Source organism: Sciurus vulgaris, assembly GCF_902686455.1.
Source record: "Sciurus vulgaris genome assembly, chromosome: 16".
Lineage (NCBI taxonomy): Eukaryota > Metazoa > Chordata > Mammalia > Rodentia > Sciuridae > Sciurus > Sciurus vulgaris.
The window spans coordinates 16,483,157-16,509,920 of record NC_136477.1 but is presented as its reverse complement, the minus strand read 5'-3'; the positions used below and the strand labels follow the sequence as shown (position 1 = coordinate 16,509,920).

The window sequence follows — 26,764 nt, the reverse complement described above, 5'->3', positions numbered from 1 at the left end:
CCTGTACCCCGAGCTACTCGGGAGACTGAGGCAGAAGGATCGCTTGAGCCCATGAGGTCAAGAGCAGCCTGGGCAACACAGCAAAACCCCAACTCAAAAATAACTAGAAGAAGAGAAAGCAGAGAAAAATGAGTATGATATGTACTATGGTGTACCCAACATTTGGTGAAATTGGTTATAGTTTGGCAAAATCACTTGCGGGGCAGTGGTAAGGACCATCATGTTGGTGTGATGAGCCTTGCCTGTCTTCCTTCCCATCTGCTCTGAGTCCTTGTAAATAAAGCCTGCTTCTCCGTCCCAGTAATGATAATAACTTGTCACAACCATGTGAGATGTGACAGGGTTTTTGGCAGAGTGTGTTGCCGCACATTCTCCTTTGATACTTCGCGTAACCCTGGGGGCAGGCCCGAGTCATCCTCTTTTTACAACGGGCACACTGAGGCCTCAAGAGGCTTTGTAGCTTGTCTCCACTGCTGCTCAGAGGTAGAGCTGTGTCCTCATGTGCCCTGACCACTCTGGCCCCATGTTGCCACCTGCGCCCCTCCTCATCCCCCACCTGGATCTCACCCTTCACTTATGGACATTACTAATGGCCTGCTTACAGGTGGCACAGCCTCACACAAGGTGAAGTAAATAGGAACCTGCGTGGCTGGGTGTAGAGCTCAGTTGCAGAGTGTGGGCTTAGCATGGGCCAGGTCCTTGTTCCATCCACAGCATGGGGGCGGGCCAGGAGAAGCCTTTCGTCCTGTCCCACAAAGCATAACGTGTCCAAAGGGGGAGTGGGTTGCCACGGTAACCTTTCCCTGGATGAGATCTTATGTGTGGCTTCCCTGAGCGGGGAGCTGGGGAGCATGGACGGAGAGACTCCTTCCAGTGGGGGAGCGGAGGGGATGTCTTGGAGCAGGGCTTGGTGCTAGGCTGGAGGCACTTGCCCCCCAAGCACAGGGAGTACATGTTGGAGACAAGGGCCACCAGGGGTGGCAAGTGCAGTGTGTGCTTGGTAGAGCATCTGCCTGGTGGGAAGGGAGGACGTGGTATGTGTGGGTGTGCAAGAGTGTGAGGGTGAGTTTCTGTGTTTGAGCACACGTCGGTGTGTCAGAGTGCTGGTGGTCCCCGGCTTATGTGGTTTGATTTAGGATCTTTCTTTTTTTAGTTTTGGGGACTGAACCCAGGGTCTGTATGTGCTAGACACGCGCTACCACTGAGCTACATCCCAGCACTGATTTAGGATTTTTTGATATGAAATTGGTACGAAAATAATACGTATTCAATAGAAACTGTAGCTAGAGTTGTGAATCCGGATCTTTCCCCTTGCTAGCAGCATGTGGCCTCTCTCTCTCCTGATGCCAGGCAGTGGCAGCAAGCGCAGCTCCTGGCCAGCCCCAAGGTCCCAGTTCCTGACACTCTAGCATGCTGTGGCTAAGCTCATGGGTTCAGCCAGTTAGGTGGGCTCGGCGCACAGTCTGTCGGGACCTCACTTGTCGTATATCAAGGAGCGTCTGTATGTGTGTGCAGTCTTTGTGTGCATGTGTGTGTTAGAGGCTGTGAGAGTGTACAAGTGTGTGGAGGAGTGTACGTGTGTGAGCACGGACGGGTATGCATGTGTGAGTGCGGATGTGCCCGCGTGTGTGCTGAGTGCAGTTAGCCAAGCAGGGGAGGAGATGGCTGGGCAGCACTTCCAGGACTGGGCTGAGGGTTTGGACCGTCCTCTCCGTTGGACACCACGAGGGCTTTGTGAGCAGGGCCGTGATTGTGTACCAGAGGACCTGGAGGGAAGGCTGGCATCCAGGCTGCGGCGTGTGCAGCGGAGGGTGGGGTCGGAGAGCCCAGGGTGGGAGGCCGCCCTCCCTCCTTCCCCACTAGGACACCGCTGGGTCCTTGTCCTCTTCTCACCACTGCTGTCAGTGCATTTGCTCTTCTGCACTTGTGTGTGTGCCCTCTGACCTGACCCCGGCACCTGTGGCTCTAGAGACGTCTCTGCAGACCATGAAATCTGGGAGCCTGGTTTGATGCCTGAGGTCTGAAGAACCCAAGCAATATGGAGTGAATGACTGTACTGTCAGAAACAATGGGCATAGGGAGGTAGAAGATGCCACCGCTAGGGATCAAGAGGACAAAGAAGGCCAGGGAGGCTGATGCGACCTGGTTAGGGCAGGATCTGGGAGTCCATGCTAGGCCAGGAACGTTCCAGTAGGAGGCCGGATGCTTCCAGATTCCAGTTCTGGGTCCTATGCTCAGTTAGGGGATGGTAGGAGGGAAAGAAAGTCAGGTCAGGGGTCAGAAGATGGCGAGGACATTGGAACCCAGGGAGATGGTCCAGGGCACATTTGGGGAAAGTTGGGAGCACTGTGGGGAGCGGGCATCCTCCTGGAAGGTGGCAGGGACCCTGCTGTGTTGGATATACTTCCCATTGGCCCCTCTGAGTCAACGCAGGGCCTTGCTCATGAAATGCAGGATGTCTGGGGGGAGCAGTGTCCTGGGAGACTGGTCAGCAGCAACAAGGGGCACCTGGAGCCTGTGCCACTTTTGCTCTTAAGCTGCGTGTTCAGGAGGAGCGGCAGGATCTCCCCTCTGCTGCCTGGGCCCCTGTCCTCCACCCCTCCTGCCCTGGCCCCCGGCTCTCCTGGTACTCCCTTCATCCTGCATCACAGGCTGCCTTCCTCCCCTGCTTCCACATGGGTGCTCCTTGGCCTTGTTAGACTGTCTTCTTGGGCAGGCTCAGTGGTAGAGGTGCTGCCTCCCAGACTGCCTGCCACCATGGTGTGTGTCGGCTGCAGGCTGCAGGCTGCAGGCTGCAGAGTTGCCCTCTGTCCTGTCTATTCCTTACAGCTCTTGGCAGCCCTCTGTGTTTTGAGTTGTCTCATGATGTCCTCAAGGCCAGCTGGGGGCCCCTGGTTCACAGTCATACCTGCACCATGGTGGGGCCTGGGGGAGGTAGTGCTCAGACGCTGCTGGGGTGCAGACCACAGCCTGTCCCCATGCCTGTTAAGGACCTCCCAGAGAAACAGGGTTAAAGGTGGCCTGGTACCCAGTTCACTGTTTCCTTCCGCACAGGAGTTGCCCCGCTCCTGAGCCCCATCCTGCTGGATGACTGCAGCCGTCTCTCCTGTTCACTGCCTTCCTCTCCTCCCCTCCCCATTTGCCCTCTGGTCTGCTGTTCCCCACTTGGAGGCTTCATCTCACTTTGGGATGACATCCGGGCTTTTCCACCTGGCTGGGAACTTGGTGAATTCCCCATAGCCCTGCCTGCCTTCTCTGTCCAGAGCCTGCCTGGCTCATCCCTGACCCTGGCCTCAGGTTCTGGAGGAGCCTACCACCACCACCATGTCACTCAGCCTCTGTGGTGTAATCTTGGCCTCCTTGGCCCACCTGTCTCCCCTTCCAGAAGCCCAGATCTCTGCCCCACACATGTGGTATCCCAGGGCCTCCTCTTAGCCTGAACCCAGCGTCTCCTCTTTGAGTGAGTGAGCGAATGAATTGCAAGTCCAGGAGGGGAGGGCTGGCAAGTCCAGGGCAGACCATTCTTTTGGGGAAATTCTGTGAAGAGCAGGGGGAGGGAGTGGCTTGGGTGGAACCAGGATGGAGTGATCATTTCTGGGAACTGGTTACATTTTCACTTGGAGCTGGTGGAAAGAGAGCAAGGAAGGAAGGAAAAGGAATCACAGCCGCCTGTGATCAGTGAGTCCCCAGGGGTAAGAATGCTCACTGTCATTGTCCTCATACAGAAGCTGAGGGATAGAGAGGGGTCTCGCTCTCCTGGGGTTGCACAGCATTCCAGTGGTGGGGTAGGACTCTAGTCTGCACCTGCCTGGTGTCACTGTTGATCTCTGTGTGGACTGCTTCTCTTAACGAAGCAAGAGAGCAGGGGACAGCTGAGAGATGCAGACCCACGAGGCCTGTCCCAGAGCTGCACTGGGCTTGGAGGCTGCCCCAGGGACCCTTGCTCCTCCCTCACTTCCGTTTCTCTGGAGGAACGCTGCGAGCGAAGGCCTCCTCCTGAAAACCCTGCAGTTGAGGCTTTCAGTCCTTCTGCCCACATGCCAAGCCCCTGGGGCGTCTCCTTCGCTGTGACACCTGCTCGGGAGTCTAGACTCCCAGGGGGTGGTTCTGCTGACTGCAGGCTTTATCACTGCCCCACGTCCCTGCTGCAGGCCCTGAGTTCTGTCTTGTTTGGGTGGAGGCCCTGTGTCCTGGGTGCATCCGTCTTCAGCTGTCCCTCTCCTTGGCAATCATTTGGTCCTTGGATGGATTTCAAGAATCTTTATATCCTGCTCCTTGCATTCTTCTTTTCTCTCTTCCACTGCTGCTACCAGAACCCCAGGGAACACAGGAGGAAGCAAAGCAGTTGCCAGTGGAAATCCCTACAGCGTGGGATCTGTCCTGCCAGGCTTAGGCGTTGGGGAGCTGCGGCACCTTGTGCTTAGAAGCCAGCCCACACTGAGTGTGCTGGTTCCTTCTCACTCAACGAAAGCGTGGCAGTCACATCCCATTCATGAACAGTCCTCTTTTTTTTTTGCTCTGAAGTATTATTCTGTTCTGTGGAGACAGCCATTTATTATTGGCTTAACCAGTCCTGGACTGTTTCCAACCCTTCTGTGTCTGCATTTGTGCCCTCGAGCAGGGAAAGCCAATGACCTCCTGCCCTCCTGTGCAGTTGATCAGGTCTTTAGGCCTACACTGTTTTTTTTTTTGTTTGTTTGTTTGTTTTCTGTGGTGCTGGGAATGGGGCCTCCTATGGGCCAGGCAAGCCACACCCAGCTCAGCAATGCTAGTTTTTATTGTTTGATAAAAGCATGACCCTGTCAGTGGCAATTATTTATGACACAACCCACACCCTGCAATACACTTTTTTTTTTTCCAGTATTGGGGATGGAAACCAGGGGTGCTTAACCACTGAGCCACATCCCCAGCCCTTTGTTTGTATTTTATTTAGAGACAGGGTCTCTCTGAGTTGCTAAGTTGTTGAGGCTGGCTTTGAACTTGGTATCCTCCTGCCCAGCCCCCGCCCCCAGTCGCTGGGACCACAGGTGTGCACCACTGTGCCCAGCCTCTTTACTTTTGAGCCTTGCTAAGGTGAGGAGACTGACCTGTAATTTGCAGTCCTCTTGCCTCAGCCTCCTGAGTCTCTGGGATTACAGGTGTGCACCAACATATGGGATGATTTGTGTCACTTAACCCTTAAGCAACTTGACTATTTAGGTCTTTGCAAAAAACGGAAACACATGCACCAGTGGTCTTTAATTACATGAAAATTCAAACACTAAAGTGGAGGGAAGAGTTGAATGGACCCCCATGACCCATCACCTACTTAGGATAAATAGCTGCATTTTACAATCTCTTTGCACCTGTTGCCATCCTCTGACTACCCCCAACAGCCATACCCCACATACACATTTTTATTTCCTGGGTTTTTTAATTGTAGAAATCACACTTTAGCACACACCTCTGAAGAGTTAAGACCATTTTACTTTGCAGGACCACGGTGCCGTTATCACAGCTCACGCAACGAATGTCCACATTCACATTTTCCCATTTGTCTAAAAATGTCACCTTACACTTAGTTGTTAGGTCTCCAAGTCTGTTAAAAGCAAAACAAGCACCACAAACTTTTTTAATTTTGAGATTATTGTAGATGCACTGCAGTTGTGAAAAATAACACAGAGACCCATTTACCCCAGTGACTCCAGTGGAGAGTTTTGCATCTCTGTGGGACACTGTTGCAACCAGAATATTGGCATTGATAGTCAGGTGCAGAGCTGATCCCTCTCCTTGCCCTTTTATAGCCACACCCACTTCTCCATCCTGTCCTTAATCCCTGGCAACTGTGAACCTGTTTGTTTCTATAATTTTATCAGTTTTTAAAATGTTATATGATAGCATTCATAGCGGGGAGCCTCTTGAGTTGGCCTTTTTCAGTCATCATAATTCTCTGGAGATTCATCTGGGTTGTTGTGTATCCATAGTTCATTTTTTTTTTTTTTTTAATTTTAATTTTTTGTCATGGTACTGGGGATGGAACCCAGGGCATCAGGTGCATCGAGCACACAGTCTGCTACTGAGTTGCATCCCCAACCCTTATTCCTTTTCATTGCCGAGTGTTCTGTGATATGCTTGGACCACAGGTTATTGAACTAGTCGTGGTGAACTAATGGCCTGTTACAGGACGTTGCAGTGTTTCCAGATTGGGCCATGACGAAGCTGTTGTGAACGTTGTGTATAGGATGTTGTGTGAACACAAGTCATTTCTCAGGGGTAGATGCCCAGGACAGTAGTTGGTTTGTGTGTGGTTGTGTATGTAGGGTTTTTGTTTTGGGGGGTGGTGGTTTGGAACTGAGGATTGAACCCAGGGTGCTTAACCACTGAGCCTCATCCCCGGCCCTTTTTAATATTTTATTTAGAGACAGGGTCTCACTGAGTTGCTAAGTGTTAAGAGTCTCACTAAGTTGCCAACACTGGCTTTGAACTTGTGATCCTCCTGCCTCAGCCTCCAGAGCCGCTGGGGTTACAGGGCCACCATGCCCTGTGTGTTTAGCTTTTTTTTTTTTTTTTTTTTGGTGCTGGGGATTGAACCCAGGGCTTTGTGCATGTGAGGCCAACTGAGCTAGATCCCCAGCCCTGTGTTTAGCTTTTTAAAAGGAACTGCCGAGCTGTTTGCCAGCACTGTACTTTTTGTATTCCCTCTAGCAGTGGGTGAGTGGTCCAGTTTCTCTGCATCCTTGCTTTGGTGTTGTCATTGGTTATCCTGTTTTGATGGGCTTGAAGTGGCATCTCACTGCAGCTTTAAATTAAATTTCCGTGTTAATGATGTCGAGCATCTTTTCATATGCTTATTTACCATCTGTGTATCCTCTTTGGGGAAATGTCCCTTCATGCCTTTTTCCCATGTTCTGATTAATTGGTTTGTGGTGCTTTTTTTCCTTTTGTTAAGTTTTGAGAATTCTTCATGTATTTTTGTTGTATTTATTTTAATTTGGAGGGTAGACAGAGATGCGCTTCGTTGACACTTTCAAATATTATTTTGTTTTATTTTTTTACAGTCCTAGAAATTGACCCCAGAGCCCTGTGCTTGCTAGGCAAGTGCTTTACCACTGAGCTACATCTCCAGACTTTTTAAAATTTTATTTTGAGACAGGGTCTTGCTAAGTTGCCCAGACTGGATTCAAACTTGTGATCTTCCTGTCTGGAATTCTTGAGAGGCTGGGATCACTGGTGTGTGCCACCATGCTTGGCTGGCTTTCTGTATATTTTAGATGCTAATCCTTTGCTGGATATGTGCTTTGAAATATGTCCTCCTAGTCCGTAGCTTGTTTTTTCATCTTTTTATATAGGTCTTTTACAAAGCAAACATTTAAAAATTTTGGTAAAATTGAATTCATCAGTCTTTCGTTTATGAATTGGACTTTTGATGTCAAGTCTTAAGAATTTGTTGCCTCATCCTAGATCCTGAAAAATTTCTCCTATAATTTTTCCTGAAAGATTTATATTTTTGTGTTTTTTTTTTTTTTTTGCTTTAGTTCATGATCCAGTTTGAATTAATTTGTGTATAGGATTCCTTGCATGTATAATTTTGTCAAAAGGAACCCAAATACCATGTATGATTATAATGCTGTAATAAAAAGGAAGAAGAAGAAGGAAAGGCTATTCTTCCTGTATAGCTTTTGTATCTTAGCCAAAAATCAGCTGGAAGGAGGCTGGGGTCAGGCTTAGTGGGTAGGGTACACACTTGGCATGTACTGGAGCATGTGCTCCCTGGGTTCCATACACATGCACTCTCTCTCTCTCTCTCTCTATCAACTGGGCATATTTTGTGGGTTCTCTATTCTGTTTTGTTCTCTTGCTCTGTGTGTCTGCCCTCTGCAGTATTATGCCATATAGAAGCTGTATAGTAAATCTTTAACTTAGGTAGAGTAATTCTTCCTGCTTTGTTCTATTTCAGAAGTGTTTTAGCCGTTTGCTCTCTCCACCTTTCTATATATATTTTAGAATAATCTCCTATTTACAAAAAATCTTTCTGGAGACTGGGAGGAATCATGCTAATCTGCTGTAAAGGGTGCACACATTTCAACTCACATGCCCTCCAGAAAGACCAAGTTAATTTACATTCCCACCTGTATCCAGGATGCATATTTTCTACCTTTACAAGCCAGCACAATAACTGTCTCTGACTTTGCCAAACTGACAACAAAAACTGACACACCATTTTTATTTTGTAATACAAGTCAAGCATCTCTAATCAGAAAACCCAAAACCTGAAATTGCTCCAAATTTTGAAATTTTTTGATGCCAACATGATGCCACAAACGGGGAGTTGTGCACCTGACTCCTGTGACAGATTGCAGTCAAAGTGCAGATGCACTAAAAATATTTTATACAATTACCTAAGTCTGTGTTTAAGGAGCATGTGAAACGTTAAGTGAATTCTTTGTTTAGACTTAGGTCCCAAACCCAAGATATTTCATTGTGTACCTACAGATAGATGTTCCATGATCTGACAAAACCCAGAACACTTCTGGTCCTAAACAGTTTTGATAGGCGTTTCCAGCCTATACTTAAATTACTAGTGAGGTGGAACATTTGCCACCTAACATTGCCACATCTCTTCTGTCTGGATTGCCTTTCTCTTATTTTTTTTAATTTTAATTTTTAGTTCTTTTGGTGTTGGGGATCGAGCCCAGGGCTTCGTGCATGCTAAGCACACTCTCTCCTACTGTTACGACCCCAACCAACCCCTCAGTTTATTTTAAATTGAGATGTCTGCCAGTTATGGTGGCATGGCACACTCCTGTAATCCCAGTAACTCTGCGGACTGAAGCGGGAGGAGTGCAAGTTCCGGGCCAGCCTCAGCAACTTGGTGAGACCCTGTCTCAAAATAAAAAATAAAGGACTGTGACTGTAGCTCCTGGTAAAGTGACCGTGGTTAGATCCTGTCTTTTCCCTGTGATCTGCAAAACTCCTCCCTACTTCCTGCGTCTTGACTTCCTTGTGGTAGTGCTTCTCTTATTAGTTCTAGTTCTGCAACTTCTGATCAGTTGGAGAGCACTCTTTGGTTGGGGGTGGGGCATGAGGTGAGATGTGCCCCAGTGTTGGACGTTATGGAGTTAAGTCCCAGTTCTGCCATGTGCTGGCTGTGTGACCCAGCTGGGTTTGCTCACCCACAGACTGCAGGCCAGCTTGCCTAGAGAGCTGAGCACGCAGCCAGCCCCATGGGGAAGTCAAAGGGGAGGGCAAAAAGCGCAGGGGTTAGTAAGTGAACACGTCTCCAGGCAACACTTCTTTTTGCATCAGCATCTGTTTTTCCAAGTCGCAGCTGAGATCAGGATGTCTTTGGTGTGTGCCTCACTTCCTGCAGAACTTGGCAGCAACCCTGGAAAACACAGCTGTGAAGGGGCCTCAGCTTTCCTGGAGAAATGGCAGGCCACTCCGCTTTCCAACATGATTTGCAGTACCAGTCAGGCTCGCGCTTCGCCCTCTCTGTTTAGTGAACCATCACCTGTGCCTTTTCGCAGACCAGCGTGCCCGTGAGACTGTCCTCCGGTGCAGCACCCGGCTCCTCAAGCCTGGGCTATCTTTGCAAAGTGTGTCGTAAGTTAGGTCTGACCTCAGGGCCTTCCAGCCTGAGTGTCTTCCACCTCTGCCATTCTTGCCTGTTTGACTCTAGCTAGGTGAGGGAACTTCCATTTTCCCACTTTTAAATTGGGGATAGCAGTAACGCCTGCCCCAGCATATTGTTGGGAGAATTAAACAAAGTACTGGATATGTGATCGTTCAGCAAATGTGATCCACCATTTATCAGGACAAGGAATTACAGTTACTTTTCTAAAAGTTTTAAAATGAAATGAATTTGCTTCAAAAATGTCATAAGCCAAATGTAGTGGTGCAGCCCTATAATCCCAGTGACTCCAGAAGCTGAGGCAGGAAGATTGCAAGTTCAAAGCCAGCCTGGGCAATTTAGTAGGATCCTGCCTCAAAATAAAAAATAAAAAGTGTTGGGAATATTGCTCAGTGGTAAGCACCCCCAGGTTCAATCCCTAGTACCCCTCCCCAACACAAGTTATTTTAGAGTTAGGTATGGTGGTGGCACCTATAGTCTCAGTTACTTGGGAAGCTGAGAGGAAAAAAAATCCAAATTTGAAGTATGATTTCTATTGAATGCCTATTGCTTTTGCACCCTGATAAAGTTGAAGAGTCATAAGTGGAGCCATTATAAGCTGGGAACCATCGCGACTTTCCAGGCAGAGGGGAATTTTGGCAGGAGACGACCTGGTAAAGGCTGGGGCGGAGTTCTGCCTTGGCTAGGTGCAGGGATCAGAGCTGAGTGTGGTAGGATTAGGGGCTGCTAGCACACACTCCCCTACCGAGGTTTTTCTTTCACTGTGGTACCTGCTGTGTTCCACCTCTGATCCGTTTTCTTCCAAGTTAAAATCACTCTTGCAAATTGTGACCTTATAAAGCCTTCACAGGAGAGAGATGTGAAATTGTTTGATGTGCCCCCTCTGTCATCTGTGAAATGTTTCTAGGCTGGCAGATAAATGGGAGGCCACCAGAACTTTGTGTGTCTCTCTTAGTCTTTTAAGATGTGAAGGGCGTCCGAAAGGCCGAGCTGAGTGCTACGTGGAGCCTCATCAATAATTCAGACACTGCAGAGGCGGAGATGGCATCCTCCTTGTGCAGTTGGCTGGAAGCAGAACGTTACCCCAGGGATGGCTCTGTCACACTTCCTTCATTCCTCAAGCCGTCATCCTGCCACTTGCAGCCTCTTACACCGAAAGTCTTGTCCCCTGGTCTGTACCCTCTCCGCCTTTGCCTTGAGCTTGGCCCCGTCTGTGCTGGGTGAGGATGGGCATTTTGGGGAGGGTTTCCCAGCAGCTGTGAGGCTTTCTGTTAGAAGCCACAGCCTGGCTGTGACCAAGGTCTCCGATCAGATGCTGGTGATGCAAGTGCGCATGGCTGGGGTCCTGTGATGTGAGCAGTGTGCTCACACTCTGTGGCAGACACTTCAGGGCAGCTTGTATGTGTGGTTCCACTGTCCTCAGGAAGAGGGAGTAGAGGAAGTGGGCTTTCGTGTCTTGATATTTCCCCTTCTCTCCCCTCTTCTGCTTTTTTTAAAAAAAGATTTGTAGCTGTAAATGGACAGCCTACCTTTATTTGTTCATTTTTATGTGGTTCTGAGGTTGGAACCCAGTGCCTCACACGTGCTAGGCAAGCGCTCTGCCCTTGAGCCCCAACCCCAGCCCCTCTTCTGCCTTTGTAGTACCTGAAATATGTGCAGTTAAATGAAAACTTCCAGCTGCGCTGCTGTCCCAGGTTCCCCAAACAGATTCCATCCGGCTGCGCCATCTCTCATGGTTTTTCATCAGATGTAGATGTCTGGGGACTGACACGCAGCTCTTGAATGCTAGAACAGTCTTCCTGGATTAGCCTTAGTGTGGACAGTCAGCATCAGGGGGTTGGGATCATGTGCTCCAGTGACTTTTCCAGACTACTCAGGGTTTTTTTTCTTGATCATGAATCTTGTCACTCTTAAGCATTTGGGATATTTAAGACAGATGTTAATAATCCTTTTTGCTCCAAATGCCATAACTCTTTTTTCCCGCTAGAATTAATTAATTTGGAATCTTGCTTACCATGGAATCTTTAAAAACAAAAAACAAAAAACCCCAGCCCTGGGAATGTATTTGAGGTCAGTGAGTCTCATGTTGGTGGGAAGGGCAACTTTGTCTTCTGAGATGAGGACCTCTGGTGTCTGAGGGTCAGTGGCAGGTGATATGCTACCTGCACCTGGCCTTTTCTGACGTTGTAACTGATTGTCTCCTTTCTGCTGGTTTCACTGTTTTGGGGAGATATGTTCTGGAAGCATGCCAGAGTTTTAAACTCAGGAGTCACACAGAAGGTGATGACTGGACACTGCTAGCTAATAAGGTCCTAAGAAGCTAAGGGTGGCAGTCGCCCTTGGTCCTTTCTGCATCACTTCCCAGTGACAGTGTCCAGGCAAGGCTTCTGGACTTGGGGAGGAACTAGTCAGGGCCACTGTTCTGAGTTGCTGGTACCAGGGCTTGTGCACTTCTTTTTTGCTTTGTCTTTGCTCGTTGACCTCTGCTTTTCCATATTGTTTTGGTTTTTCTGCCCTTTCAGGGTTTTCCCTTTTCCTTTTTTTGAGGCGCTGGAGATGGAGCCCATTCCTTTTCCCAGTGGGGTCTTCTTCCCATCCCCAGCCCTCCTTTTCAGGTTGATGTTCCCCTCTCCACTTGCAGATTCTTGCTCTTTCCTCCTATTTTCATTCTGTCTTGGCATTTTTCTCTGCACTTTCCTTTTTTGGGGAGTGAGCCCAGGGGTGCTCTGCCACTGAGCTAAATCCCCAGCTGTTTACTTTTTTTGTGTTAAGTTGTCCAAGCTGGCCTCGAACTTGCATTCCTCCTGTCTCAGCCTCCTGAGCTGCTGAGATTGTAGGCATGCCCCTCTGCACCCCGCCTGTACTTTCACTTCTTTATCTGCTCACAGGTGTTGGCGTCCCCCAGAGAAACTGACTGTAATCTGGGCATTATTATTATTATTATTATTATTATTATTATTTTTATTTTTTGCAGTGCTGGGGATTGAACCCAGGACCTTTTGCTTGCAAGGCAAGCACTCTACCAACTGAGCTATATCCCCAGCCCTGAGCATTATTTTTAACCTGAATGACCTTTTTCAGGCATCACGGTTGCAAGTGATGGTTCACAGCCATTGATCATAATCATTGATCGAAGTAACCCTCCTTCCCTGGCTTTATTCATTATGAAAATTTGATGACGGTGTTGAGGAAGTATTGACAAACACTGTAATCCCACCCTGCGGCCAGTGCTCCTTCTCCCTGTTACCCTGGGGGTGAAGTTTCCACACATGAACTCCGTGGGGCATGTTCAACCCACAGTGCTCAGTAACTCATACCAACATTTGGGAGCCTTTCACAGCCAACATTTCAGTGGCTCCTTGATTCCCTAGCAGGCTGCACATCTCCCAGATGTCTCTTTCTCCCCACTGAGGGACAGCCTGTTGAGGTCAACAAGAGAGGTGGTGGACATGGGAGCTGTGTGGACTTGGCTGCTGGTCAGGTTGGATCCAGACATGACCTCGCGTGGCCTTGCTTAGCTGGGTGACCCTCAACGAGGTGGTTACCTTCTCTGGATAGCAATGTTTCAGGAACCCCGGGGGCTGGAGCATGAGTTGCCTTCAGTGCTGAGCTGAGTACTTTGAGTTTCCTGCCTGCTGTCGTGGGAGGGATCACTGACCAGTTCTCTCCCTGTGGGTGCCCATCAGTGTGCTTTTCTGTGCTGTCACTCAGGTAGCTGGTGGAGGGTGAACAGGATAGGTTAAGACAAGACCCAAGGCAGGGAAACCAGTTGGCAGCCTGCATGCCAAGTAATTTGTGATCATGTGCACAAACTCCTGTTCTGTTCTGCTTTTGGAGCCAGACAACAGTATATCTTGGTAATGATGGAATTGCTTTGTGGGTTGAGGTCAGACTTTAATGTACACACTTGAGTTCAGGACTAGACCAGCCTGAACAATGCAGCAAGACCTCATCTTGAAAGAGAGAAAGTGAGAAAGAAAGAGAAAGAGAGGAAGGAAGAAAGAAAGACAGACAATTGATGTGGGGGGGTAATAATTTTTGTCCCCAAGGATGTGTGTCCACTTTTGACTAATTAATATCTGTGGTTTTGTTTACAGATTCCCAGTGGAAATCCATTGTATGAATCTTACTATAAGCAGGTAAGTTTAGCCTACATCTTTCTTGGTTGGTTGACTGGCGCTGGGGTGGAACCTGGAGCCCTGCTCGTGCAAGCACGCGCTCTTCCACTGAGCCACAGCCCAGCCAACTGGTGTCTTCTTAGGTGAACCAGAGAGTGATAGAACTGGAAGCACAATCCCAAATTGAAGCCCCACTGAAGGGGCTTCTTGTCCTTTCCTGTCCTCTGAATAATTAGCAAACAGTTGCCGTGATCTGCTGCTTACCTGTTGCCCATTTGCTAAAGAGTCATCGTCACTCTTGGTCTCCCACTTCAGGTGGATCCCGCGTACACAGGGAGAGTTGGGGCGAGCGAAGCTGCGCTTTTTCTAAAGAAGTCGGGACTCTCAGACATCATCCTTGGGAAGGTAAGTGAAGACAAAGGGTGGTTTCTGCAGCTGCTCGGCCGTCCCCTGGTAGGTGGAGGCCACTTACCCAGATGCTTCTCCCTGGGACCCTGCCTCCTGGACAGTGGCCTGGACACTGTGAGCCCCTGGGCTTTAAAAATGCTAGATCCAAATGTCTAGAGAGCAACCACCATCTCTCCTTAGGTAGCAGACAAGAAACCTAAGTACTTTTGGGGTCTTGATAGCTTGTGGATTTACGCTGGGGCGGAATCATGCAGTTAACATCACGGGCATTGGGGTTGAGTGGACCTAAGGTTCTCCAGGCCCTGCCACCCACTGGCTGTGTGCTTATGGGCAGAGCATTCGCCTGCTGCAGGTTGGCCTCTCTGGCAGTGCTGTTGGTTTGAAAGGCCCACAGCAGACTGGTGGCGGTGCCTCTCGTTTCTGTTAACACGTGGTGATTAGCCAGTCACACTCACGGGCATTTTTGTGTTTCCACAGATTTGGGACTTGGCTGACCCAGAAGGTAAAGGGTTCTTGGACAAACAGGTATATATACGTACACTCAGAGCAAGGGGAGGGGCTGGGCCAGCGCCCCCTTAGGCTGGGTGACCTCTGAACTTCCTTCATGGACATTCTCTGCTGTGACTGGTTATTAGAGCAAAACACAGCTCTCAAACTACAAGTGGAAAGTTTTCACTTTGAAGGAAGGTCTTTTAAATACTTGGTGCCTTTTCTCTTGGTCAGTATATCTTTTAATATTTTGTGATCTTGTCAGTGATTAAAATGTTTTGAAGACTTTTTATTTTGAAATAACTCTAGCTTCTTGGAAAAGTTGCAAAAACAGTTTGGAGGGTTTCCGTGTACCTCTCCCCACCCAGCTCTCCCCAGCGATGGCATTTTCTGTAACGATGGCACAGCCATGGAACTCAGGCAACTTCAACGGGGTTCTCCAGTAGTCTCTCTTCGGTCGTGTGGCTTGAAGTTCTGTGAAGTTTTATCTCACACATAGCTTTGTGTAACCACCACCACCACATCAGGACACCGGACAGTCTGGCACCCAAAGAGACCTCCTCGTGCTGCCCCCTTGGCAGTCACTGTAACCTCCAGCAGGCACTGGGCTGTTCTGCACCACAATGATTTTGTCATTTCAAGAATGTTTTATAAATGGAAAATCCTTTTTTTTTTTTTTCCTTCCCTTTTTGTGGTACTGGGGATTGAACACATAAAAATGGGATTTTGTAGTACTGTACTTATAATTTATGTAAGTACATCTAAGATGTAAGTTAGTGGGCCTTTCTGCAAACTGCATTTGAAGGGCTGTTGTTCTTGGGTTCCATGGCCCTTGATCCATCCATCCAGAAGGCATACTCCACTCTCCCATCGTGAGATGAATGCCTCTTTGCACATTAAAGGTGCTGAGAATTCTTGTGCAAAAGAAACCTGTTCCCTTCCCTTCCCTAAGGCAGTTCCTTTAAGGTTACTTCTGTCCCCCTTTCTCAGCACCCCTCTGTGGTACTGTGCATTATATAAGGGCCTCTTCTATGGACATCAGCCGGAGAAAGGCAGATCTTTTGCCCCTGTGAAGAATTATTTAGAATAGTCATTGTTCTTAGACCAGTTGACCCATTTAAAAAATAAATAAGTAAAAAATAAAAAATATGTAGGTGATGCCCAGGAAGGCCAGTAAACTGATGGCATGGCTGGTTCTGGGTGAGGAGGTGAATGAGGAGGACCTGATGACCTAGTTCAAGTTCTGTCCCGGCATGGGAGGCAAAGTCCACATCAGGCCCTGGGGGTGAGTGAAAGATGCTCATTCAGCAGGGCCAACAGGTCATGGTGAATTGTGAATATAAACTCCTAAACATCTGTATCTACTTCCAACTGCTTATTTTAATATTAATTTTTCTTTACTTACTTATTGTTGTGGTGGTAGGAATGGAACTCAGGGCCTTGCATGTGCTAGGCAAGCACTTTTCCACTGAGTTGTATCCCCAGCAGCACAGCACACATTTGATCTGTCACTTGCTACCTAAAGCATTTTAATTGGTTGTTTTATGTAGCAATACCTAAGTGTTAGGAGCCCATTTTTTTAAATACGTTTGTTTGAAATCTCGTTGCGTTCTGGATGCGCAGGTCCACGTTAGCATACTGGTGTCCCTGGCATCCTGCGGGGGTCACTTTGGCTCTTGCACAGTGTTCATTGTTGAAGTCAGATTCCTCTTTTCCTGAAACCCGCTGTTCCCTGCCATCCTTGGTCCTGTGGTGTTGATGCCTCCCCTTTTTTTGGGTTTGCAGGGTTTCTATGTTGCACTGAGACTGGTGGCCTGTGCACAGAGTGGCCATGAAGTCACCTTGAGCAATCTGAGTCTAAGCATGCCGCCGCCTAAATTCGTGAGTGTCCAACTCTTCTCATTCATGCTTGTCCGATGCCACGTGTGCTCGTGTGTATACTCATAGCTCATGTTTCCTCTCACCTTCCTTTTAAAACTCTGATTAGTTATCCATGCCAGTAGAATGCATTGTGACACATCCTAACCTTCCTTTTTTTGTTGAGGTGAAATTCACATTTTTAGGTACCCAAATCTCTGATACTTAGCACATTCACAATGTCATGCAGCCATCACCTTTGTCTAGTTCAAGAACATTTCCGTCATTCCAAAGGGAGACCCATTAGCATCGCTCCCCATTCCCCTCCAGCAGCCCCTGGCAATCCCTGTCTGCTTTCTCTCTGGATTCGCCTGCTCTGGGCATTTCTACAAACAGAGCCATACAGTGTGTGGCCTTTTGTGTCTGGCTCTGTCCTGCAGCACAGGTCCATCTATGCTGCAGCGTGGATGAGTTCTTCCTTATCTCCTGTGGCTGAATACTCTTCTCTTGTGTCATGGACCACGTTTTGTTTCTGTCTATCCATTCAGGGACATTTGGGTATTGCCACCTTTTGGCTATTGTGAATGACGCTGCTGTGAACATTCATGTACAAAGATGTGTTTGAAGACTGGTTTTCACTTCTTTTGGATCTCCACCTGGAAGTGGAGTTGCTGGGTCATGGGGTCATTCTGTGTTAAACTTTTTGAGGTCTTCCCTTTTTTTTGAAAGCACTTTGAAATACGGATCCTTTTCAGTCCACTCTTCCTGCTGTAATTTAATTCCGTGCCAGCCATAAGAGAATGTTTCTGTTTGTCCTCAGCACGATACCAGCAGCCCTCTGATGGTCACGCCGCCTTCTGCAGAGGCCCCCTGGGCTGTGAGGGTAAGTGAACAGGAACTGCTCCTTGACTGTCCTCTGCATGGAATTGCTCTAGCCATTCATGATGTTGTTCAAACCATTTTGTAGGACGAGTATATCATCTGTTCCGTCTTAGTTTGAGGGACCACAGAATCTGGGTGAAATACCTTTTCAAATGAAAATCGTTTTCACTGTAATTGGGAGTTGCCTACCAGGGTAAGCAGCTAAGTTTTGGAAGTTGAGCTCTTAAAAGCCAGCAGTGACAACCGGGCATGGTGGTATGCTGCTTGGGAGGATGGGGCAGGAGGGTCACTTGAGCCTAGAAGCTCAAGGCCAGTCTGGGCAACATATGGAGATCCCATTCAATGAAATTAAAAAAGAGAAGAGTCTTTAGTTGTAATCCTTCATTCTTAGGTCCCGCTCTGTGATTCTGCTGCTTGTGTTGGTTAATCTGAATGCAGGAGGAGGCTGAGACCTTGCTCGTGCCTACGCCCTCAGAAGCATCTGGTTTATCTTCAGCCAGTTTCCACCTTGCCACTCTTCCCTTTCTGAGGCTGTCATTGCTTTGTGAAAGCTGCTCCCTTAGCACATACGATATTATTTTCAAAGACAGGATGTCGTGGCTGATGTTGTGTCTTCTAATAAGCACAGAATTTCTCCTAAGGGACACGAGTGTGGCTGATGTTGTGTCTTCTAATAAGCATAGAATTTCTCCTAAGGGACACGAGTGTGGGTGAGGACACACTTCCTCATGCAAGCCTTCCCCTTCTGCTCCTCCTGAGTCTTTCTTTTTTTTTTTTTTTGGTGCTGGGGATGGAACCCAGGGCCTCACATATATGCTAGGCCAGTGCCCTACCACTGAGCCATACCCCCAGTCCCAGATTTTCTCACTTTTACTTCTTAAATAATTAATAATAGTCTTGTAATAAATTAAAGATAAACCTCCCCTGTGCCCCAAGCACTTTAGTCCCATTTGTACACGGGTGGTTTGTTACCTTCTTGGAAAGGTTATGTAATGGGGTAGGTTGGGGCAGGGACAGGGTAGGAAGAGGTTCATGTGTCCAAGGAGTCTTAAGTTGCTACCTCTGTAATCCAGTGAGCACTTGGCCCCCAGAGATTGCACTTCTGGTGCAATCCCCTCTGGGTAGTCCAGACTTTGAAAATGAGCTGCTTTGTCACAAGAAACAGCGCCCGAGAGATCTTATTCTTTGAAAAATTGCAGCTCTGTTCTGTCATGGGTTATGTTCAGGCCTCGGTACAAGAGCTGGCGGCCAAGGGGTCCTGGAGCCTGACAGAGGAGCCAGGGCAGGAGGTATTGTCAGGAGGAGTGTGCAGTCCATTCAAGATGCAGCGAGCGAGTGGATCTGAGGGCCAAGTGCTTGCTTCCTGGGTGAGCACTCGGGCTTCCTGAGGCCCTGAGCCAGCAAGTATGATGACTGAGGAACCAGACACTGGAGCCGGACACGCAGCCCTGGCTCTTCGCGCTCACAGCTGCTAGTGTGTGCCATGTCTGCATGCACACTTCCTGCTATGACCGATGGTGCTTTTTTTCCTTTGGAAGATCTACTTTTTAATTTATTATTTCTTGTGGTGCTGGGGATTGAACCTAGGGCCTTGCACATGCTAGGCAAGTGTTTTACCACTGAGTTGCATCTCCCCCAAACATTTTTAATTGTTGTAGAGTACAGCATAAGCTTGAATGTCAGACGGCCTAAAACCTAGCGTCTTCACCATTTCTAAGCGTACAGCTTTCACGTTGCTGTGCCGCCATCCCTGTCATCCGTCTCCAGCACCGTCTCTCTTGTCTTCCCAAAGTGAAGCTCTGCACCGTTCAGACACCAATGCCCTCTTCCCCCCAGTGCCTGGTAGCCACCCTTCCACTCTGAATTGCACTAGACTGGGTACCTCCCAGTCTAAGACCATGCTTGTCCTGTGACTAGCTTCTTTCGCTCAGCTTCACGCCCTCGGGGTCCACCCATGTCATAGCAGCGTCTCAGAATGTCACTTCCACACATTGTGTTCAGCCTTTCACGTGTCAGTGGACACTGTTGAGGGCGGGTTCTTGGTGGCCCTGTGGCTCCTGCATATGGTCAGAGTGAGGGGAGAGGCCAGCTCTCTCTTGTTCCACCCCAAAGGGCCTTCATGTCCCTCAGAGGGGAGACCGGAATCCAGTGATCAGACCCTTCTCGCCATCAGTCCCTTTTTGTGCTGCCAGCATTTTAATTTTTTCCCCTTGGTGCTGGGGATGGAACCCAAGCCTCCCACATGCTAGGCAAGAACCCCACCATGGAGCTGCAGCCCCAGCTCTGTGGTTGACTATTAGAACTTCCTGTGTTTGAGGTTGGATTTGATCATTATTTGCTAAAAAACTAAAATCCGTTCATGTTTTTGTCCTTCCTGTCACAGTGGGCTCCTTGGGGGTAGGTGAGAGTGGACCATTTTTGTCTCCCAGCAAAGGTACTGTCCTGCTGTCCAGACCCCTCCATGTGCACTCAGGCAGCAGCGGGGGCAGAGCGAGATCCGGGCCAGCTCCTCTCTCCTGCTGACTTTGCCCTCGGATCCCAGGTTGCCAGAGAGCTGTTCCCATTAAGGTGTGAGTTCACTTTGGGCACCCAAGGGGCCCAGTCTGCACTAAGATCCTTGTGAGCTTTTAGCTAAGGGCCATGGTGAGTCCATGGCCTCCACTCAGCCTTGGGTCTGAGTTGATTGGGATGCTCACGCAGGCATACTCATGAGCTCACTTGGGCTATTCCTTTCCAACTAGGTGGAAGAAAAGGCGAAATTTGATGGCATTTTTGAAAGCCTGTTACCCATCAATGGTTTGCTGTCTGGAGACAAGGTCAAACCAGTCCTCATGAACTCAAAGCTACCTCTTGATGTCCTGGGCAGGGTAAGTGGATACGGGTTGGTTTTTCATGTTCTTCACTGCTGCTGTCTGGCTTGTCACAATTCTCCCTCCCTCGGGTACTCACAGCTCCTGCTTTGTACCCATACCATTGAGAGCTGACTATGGGTGGAGGACTTCCTGCATTCGGGCTGGCTCAGGGCCTGGCACGGTGCTGCTCAGAGGTGCCTCCAGCTCATGAGGGAGGAGCTGGGATGCTCCCATTTCACGGATGGGGAGGCAGGCTCAGAAGTGAAGCTGCCACCTATACCCAGGGACACATAGAGCTGGGGAGTACCAGATGTGAGAGACCTCTGTGGACTGAAGTCCTAGTGACTGAGCACAGGCGAGGGGTGTGCTGACCCATGAAGCGGCATGGGTGGACCCTGGGCATCTACTTTGCTCCAGGACCATTGCTGCCTGGGTCAGGTAGGTGTGCTGGTCCTGGAGGGCTAACTTGGCTCAGAAGGGTGACACCTCAATTGTAGCCTTGGACAAGATCTGAAACCCCGGCCTGTCTACTGTCTTCAAGGAGCTAAGTGGCCTGGCACATTCCCTGACTCCTGTCTCACCATTTAATCTTGGGAAGAGGAGTTGAGCCACACTAAACTAGTGCCCAGAGCCTGTCCCACCATGCACGTGGTGGAAGGGGCTGGGTCAGTGTGAGTGTGTAGGGCTTGTGTTTGGGGCCACACTCATTCCAGTATCAGAGACATCTGTTCCATCTAAGGTTTCTTTGTAAGTCAGTCAAGAAAAAAATCAGACTTGTTTAAAGTATAACCCTAATGGTGTATAACCTGTAATCCCAGCAACTTGGGAGGTGAGGCGGGAAGATCACAAATTCAAGGCCAATCTCAGCAACTTAGAGAGACCCTGTCCCAAAATAAAAAAGAACTGGGGATGTGGCTCAGTGGTTAAGCACCCTTGGGTTCAGTCCCCAGTACCAAAAACTTAAGTAAAGTATAGCCTCGGACATGATTGCATCATGAGGCTTGTCAGACAAAGTGATCACAGTGCAGAGCAGATCTGGGTGATCAGTGCTTCATCAGATGATGGCTCTTCACCATGAGCTCTGTGGACTTAGAGTCTGTTCCGGTGGGCAGGGCTTGCTGTCACCCAGGCCCTTCCTCTCCATATAACCTTCACTGATCTGTCCCCTGCAGGTCTGGGACCTCAGTGACATCGACAAGGACGGACAGCTGGACCGGGACGAGTTTGCTGTGGTAGGCCCCTGCCACCCTGCTGAGGTGGAACATGTGTAGCTCCTGGGGGTTTCCGGATTTGATTTTCTTTAATTTTAAGAAAGCGTTTATTTTGCCTTAATTCCAGGTATGTAGAAAAGTTGCAGTGATACAGAGAAGGTTTCTGAGCACCCTCACCCCATTCTGCAGTGTTCCTAGTTCACTGCGTTTGTTTCGTGCTTCCCGCCTGCCCGCCCTCCCTCCTGTGTACGTGTCTCGCCCGTCTTGCTTGTGCACTGTCTTATGGGAGATGAAGTCGCAACAGGAGCTTTGGAGGATCCCGCGGAACCATAGCGCCTGCCTCTTCCTTGTCCTCCCCTCCTCTTCCTCTTCTTCCTTCTCCTCCACCTCCTTCCTCACATCTTTGGCCATTCTGTGTAATTATGAGATTTATGCACTTACCTCATTTCATTAAATTTCAAAGATTTAAAAAGTAGTTCCTTGTTCGGGATGACGCTTTGGTAGATAGTAATTAAGTTCTACCAAACCGAAAACTAAACAAAACAAAACTCTGAATTATTTGGGAGTTTCTAAGTAATAGAAAAACTGAAATCCAATACTGGTTGAGTATTCCTTATCCCACATGTTTGGGACTAGATGTGTTTAGATTTCTGATTTTCTTTTCCCCAGATTTTGGAATATTTGCATATACATTATGGGAATTTTTGGGGATGGGGTCTGAGTCCAAATGCAAAATTCAGTTATGTTTCATATGTACCTTGTGCACTAGCCAAAAGGTCATTTTATACCACATTTCTCCTGCGTTTTGACTATTACCCATCACATGAGGTCTTGTGTCATCTGTTAGTGCACAGAAAGTTTCAGATTTGGGAGCATTTAGAATTTCTGATTTTATGAGGATCGTGCAGCCTGTATATATACCCACCTAGGCATCTGTTGTCCTAGGGGTTTTAAATAGCTTTAAAATGTGATTTTACTATCTACATATGAAGTGAAGCATCATTAATTTTACTTGCTATGTGTATAAAACCTTTAAAATTTTACACTTTGAGTTAAATTAAAATCATCGTCCAAGAAAATGATGAACTTCTGCCATTTCCCTCCTAACCCCACATACCCAGGAGTGCTCAGTTGGGGGGTTTCTTTCCATGCGGGAAGCTTGTTTCTGCCTTTCCACCTTGAGCTTGCCCACGGTTCTGTGATGATGCTGTTGTTTTCATTGCTTGTCCACTACCGTCTGGTGGTAAAATACAGATCCCATTAAAAAAACCTCCCCGTCTTAACCATGTGTCCTGCAGTCACACCCTGTCCATCTCGAGAACTGTCTTATCTTTCCCAGCTGAACTAAAGCTCTGTCCCCATTACATGCTCACTTCCCATCCCTCCTCCCTGCCGCTCCTCATGTATTTGACTGTGTCTGATTTAAGGTGTTCACGTCATTGAATGGTCCTGGGGTGGGCCCCAGCAGGGAGGCAACCTGCCCAGAGTGTGCGTAGGTACCAGCTGCACTTCCCTGCCAGCTTCACAGGCTCTCAGTTCCTACTTTTGTTTTCTTTTGATCATTTCTTGTTATTTCAGCCAAGGTTGGTGTTGATCTGTCAGTGGATCACAGAATTCTGTTGTTTTGTTTCCTTTCATCACTAGCTGTTTTTAACATTTTGTGGTTTTTAAGTGATCACAAATCTTGACTGCATCATTTATGTTCTCTAAAGTGTTCGACTTTAAAATTCATGGTGGAGACACATTTATCTTCCCCACCTGCCTGGGGCAGCCGGGCTCCTGGCCTTGGCACCACACGCCCTTTGGTGCCCTTTCTGTGTCTCCTGAATATTCAAAGGATATGCAGTTGTCCTGGTGTCTTAGCCTTCTAAGTCCCTGTACTCTGGAAGTCGTGAGTCCTCTTGGTGGCCTGCCTGTGTGGAGAAGGGACCTCCCGTGGTCCCCTTATCCAGGTTGCAGGTAGTTCTGAACTGGATATGCACCATGTTTTTTTCTATACATACACACCATGAAAAAGTTTAGTTTGTAAATTAGGCACAGTAAGATTAATAACAATAAATTATAACAATATAGTGTGATAAAAGTTGCATGAATGTGGCCCCCTTGTTTCTGGAATTTTGCATGTAATGTTTTTGGACCATAGGTAACTGAACCCTCAGAATACAAAACCACAGATGAGGGAAACTGCTGTGCACAGAGTCTGACTTGGCTGAATTTGCTTTGTGCTCACTTCAGTCCTGTGCTATTGGACAGATGTCCTGTGAGCTTGTGTATAGCAAGGAAACTCACCAGAAATGATTGCATTTTCTTGTAATGCTGGTCGGCTTGAAAGCATCCTCACATGCTGTCTGCTCCATCCCTACAACCCCTGGAAGGGTGGCCCTTCTCAGGTCCTCTGGAGCCTCGTCCTGCCCCACTGCCTCAGCTTGTTCCTGTTTGTGCCCACAGGCCATGCACTTGGTGTACCGGGCCCTTGAGAAGGAGCCAGTGCCCTCTGTCTTGCCCCCGTCACTCATCCCACCCTCCAAGAGAAAGAAGACGGTGTTCCCCGGTGCCGTGCCCGTCCTGCCCGCCAGCCCCCCACCCAAAGACAGCCTTCGCTCCACACCCTCCCACGGCAGTGTCAGCAGCCTGAACAGCACAGGGAGCTTGTCTCCCAAGCACAGCATCAAACAAACACAGGTATGAGCCCTCTGAGGTCGTGGTCATTCTGAGCACAGTGTGCTATTTCTTGGGAGCAAGTAAAGTTCACGATTAAATGTCTTTAAAAAATACTACAGGGATTCAGAATTAACTTTCTTATTCACTTGAACTTCAGTAGTCTTCCATGGGGGATTGGTTCAGGACCCCCGAGGATACCAACAACGTGGATGCTCAAGTTCCTTATGTAATAAATAGTAATACCTTTTCAAATGAGAATCTTTTTTACTGTAATTGGGATTTCCTGCTGGAGTGAACAGCTCTTTTGGAAGGGGGATTCTTAAAAGCCTGTAGTTGGAGCCAGGTGTGGTGATACCTGTGCTCCCAGCTACTCAGGAGGCTGAGGCAGGAGGATGGCGAGTTTGAGGCCAGCCTGGGCAACGTAGCAAAACCCTGTCCCAAAATAAACCCCCCAAATTGTATGTTTCTTGTTTTGGCAAATGTGACGCCTCAGTGGCCTCCGTGTGGAAGGGCGCCGTTGAGGTCGTCTAAAGGTGCAGGAAAGAACGAGTGACGTCTGGAGTCAGGCTGCACTTCCAGCCTCGTTTGTTCTTTCAAAGGCAAAGTAATGACAAGCAGGTGGCCAGCCACCGTCCCCACACAGCTACAGCATACGGCTAATGGCAGTGAGAAGAGGGTCATCAGACAGTGTTTTCTCTTACTTGTGACGTGTTTGTTAAGTATTCACCTCTGGAGGCTCATTTCCAAGGAGCAGAGAGGATGCAGCATTGTCCCCAGAATGTGACAAGCCTGTAGGGAGAGTTGAAGGGGCTTAGTCATGGGGGCTCATGCAGCTCTCATCGCTGCCCCAGCTGGTGCCCCAGCAAGGACAGGAGGACCCCTTTGCTGGCTGTTAACAAGCCAGCGTCCCGATGTCCCACTGCCTCCCCAGCTGTGCCCAGGTGTGTCCAGAGGGTCTTGGGCCTGCCTTGGGAAGCATGCAGCAGCTTCCTTTCTCCATGGGAAGGTGGGCGAAAAGCAAGTCAGTGACCCAAGGAAGGCCCAAGCAGCTATGAGAACACAGGGCAGGGCCCAGCCTGGGAGTGCTAGGGGCGGGGAGGGTGCTGTCCTGCAGCCGGAAGGCCACCAGTGAGGTGAATGACAGGAAGCCATCAGAGAACCCGCCTGTCCGAGGCTCTGAAGTGGGAGTACTCGGTGTGTTCTAGAAATAGGGGAAGGCTAGAGTGGGGTGAGCCAGGGACAGGGCAGGGTGGAGTCAGAGTTGGGTTGAGGGGGCCGTTCAGCTCTCGTATGCAATGTTTTCCAAGACAGCCTAGCGCCTGTGTCTGCTTGCTAAGTAGATCTTATACTGGCCAGAAAGCAAGTGGAGCCGAACTCACTGGCCCAGGCAAACCAGCCTCCGAGGTTATCTCAGGGTTGTCCCTAGGTCCTGGGGGCAAGCTGCCAACCCTGGATGGACCAGTTTCACCAGCGGACTCTGTGTGGGTAGGGTGGGGAGGGTGCCTCTCCTCCTCCAAGGGCAGAGGCAGCCAGTGGGGGCATTTCCAGGGACTCCGGTTGACACATCCCCCCAGGTCCCCAAGGGCCTCCCAGATCTGCCTTCATGACCAGGTTGGAGCAAGATTTCTTCCACTCACCCTTCCATCCCATCATCCAAAGGAGGAACTGTTCTCCTTTGCTTAGGTTCTGTGGCTGTTGAATCAGCTTTGAACCTCTACTCTTTCTAGGGACCCACTCACAGCTTCAAGAAGGCCATCCATGTTGTTGGGTTTGTAACTGTGTTGGCATCACAGTCCACTGATGTGCCCCAAGGCCCCAGAAGGCAGGCAGCAAGGCAGCGTGAGGCTGCTTGAGACAACTCACTTTTATAACAAGGCCACTCCCAAGAGAATCCAGTAATCCATTCATCCATGAACGTATCAGTCCATTTGTGCAGTCATCGTTTTCCACTACTGTGACAAAATACCTGAGATAATTAACTTAAAAAAGGGTTTAGTTGGCTCAGTTTCAGAGGATTCCGTTCATGACCCTCTTGCCTTTGGGCCTGTCTCAGGCAGCGCATGGTGGTGGGGTTGTGTGGTAGAGCACTTACCTCGTGGCCAGGAAGCAAAGAAAAGGGAGAAGGGGCAGAGTCCTGCAGTCCCTCTTGGGGCATGTCTCCTTGGTCCTAAGGACTTCCCACTAGCTTCTCAAAGACTCCATTACTTCCCAACAGGGCCACAGGGCAGGGACCAAGCCTTCAACACATCTGTCTGAGGGACACTGGAGATCCAGTTACAGTACTCTAATGAGAGAGAGCCCTCACCCCGGTCACCTCTGGTCCACCTCTCCACACTGTAGCAGTGGGAACCAAGCCCCTAACATGGTATTTGGGGAATACACTTAAACCATAGCAAGCCGCGAGCCCCAAGTTTCTTTGATGTGTGGGTTTGGTTTTCTGGTTCGTTTGTTTGGTACTGGGGATTGAACCCAGGGGCCCTCTACCATGGAGCTGCATTCCCAGCCCTTTTTATTTTTCATTCTGAGACAGGGTCTTGCTGGGTGGCTGAGGCTGACCTAGAACTGCAGTGCTCCTGCCTCAGCCCCCCAGTCTTGGGATCACAGGCGTGCGTGCCACGCCTGTTCTGTGTGCGTCTTCACAGCCACCCGACGCTCCACAGCAGACCCAGGCGGCTC

General features: G+C 49.0%; 1 protein-coding gene across 11 annotated transcripts in view; it reads left to right on the top strand.

The window, feature by feature from the left end:
* EPS15L1 (epidermal growth factor receptor pathway substrate 15 like 1) overlaps positions 1–26,764 on the top strand; it is a 93,475-nt gene that overhangs the window by 9,310 nt on the left and 57,401 nt on the right. For 10 of the 11 annotated variants that reach the window (XR_013759850.1, XM_079114966.1, XM_079114965.1 and 7 more), the window contains exons 2-9: positions 13,708–13,749; positions 14,044–14,133; positions 14,614–14,661; positions 16,411–16,506; positions 17,303–17,365; positions 20,106–20,231; positions 21,389–21,448; positions 23,876–24,109. Coding sequence is in view for 10 of the 11 variants with exons in the window: in XM_079114966.1 (XP_078971092.1) it covers positions 13,708–13,749; positions 14,044–14,133; positions 14,614–14,661; positions 16,411–16,506; positions 17,303–17,365; positions 20,106–20,231; positions 21,389–21,448; positions 23,876–24,109 (759 nt within the window). In the remaining variant the exon portion in view is untranslated. The remainder of the gene's footprint in view (positions 1–13,707; positions 13,750–14,043; positions 14,134–14,613; positions 14,662–16,410; positions 16,507–17,302; positions 17,366–20,105; positions 20,232–21,388; positions 21,449–23,875; positions 24,110–26,764) is intronic. The other variant, XM_079114968.1, reaches the window with a different exon arrangement.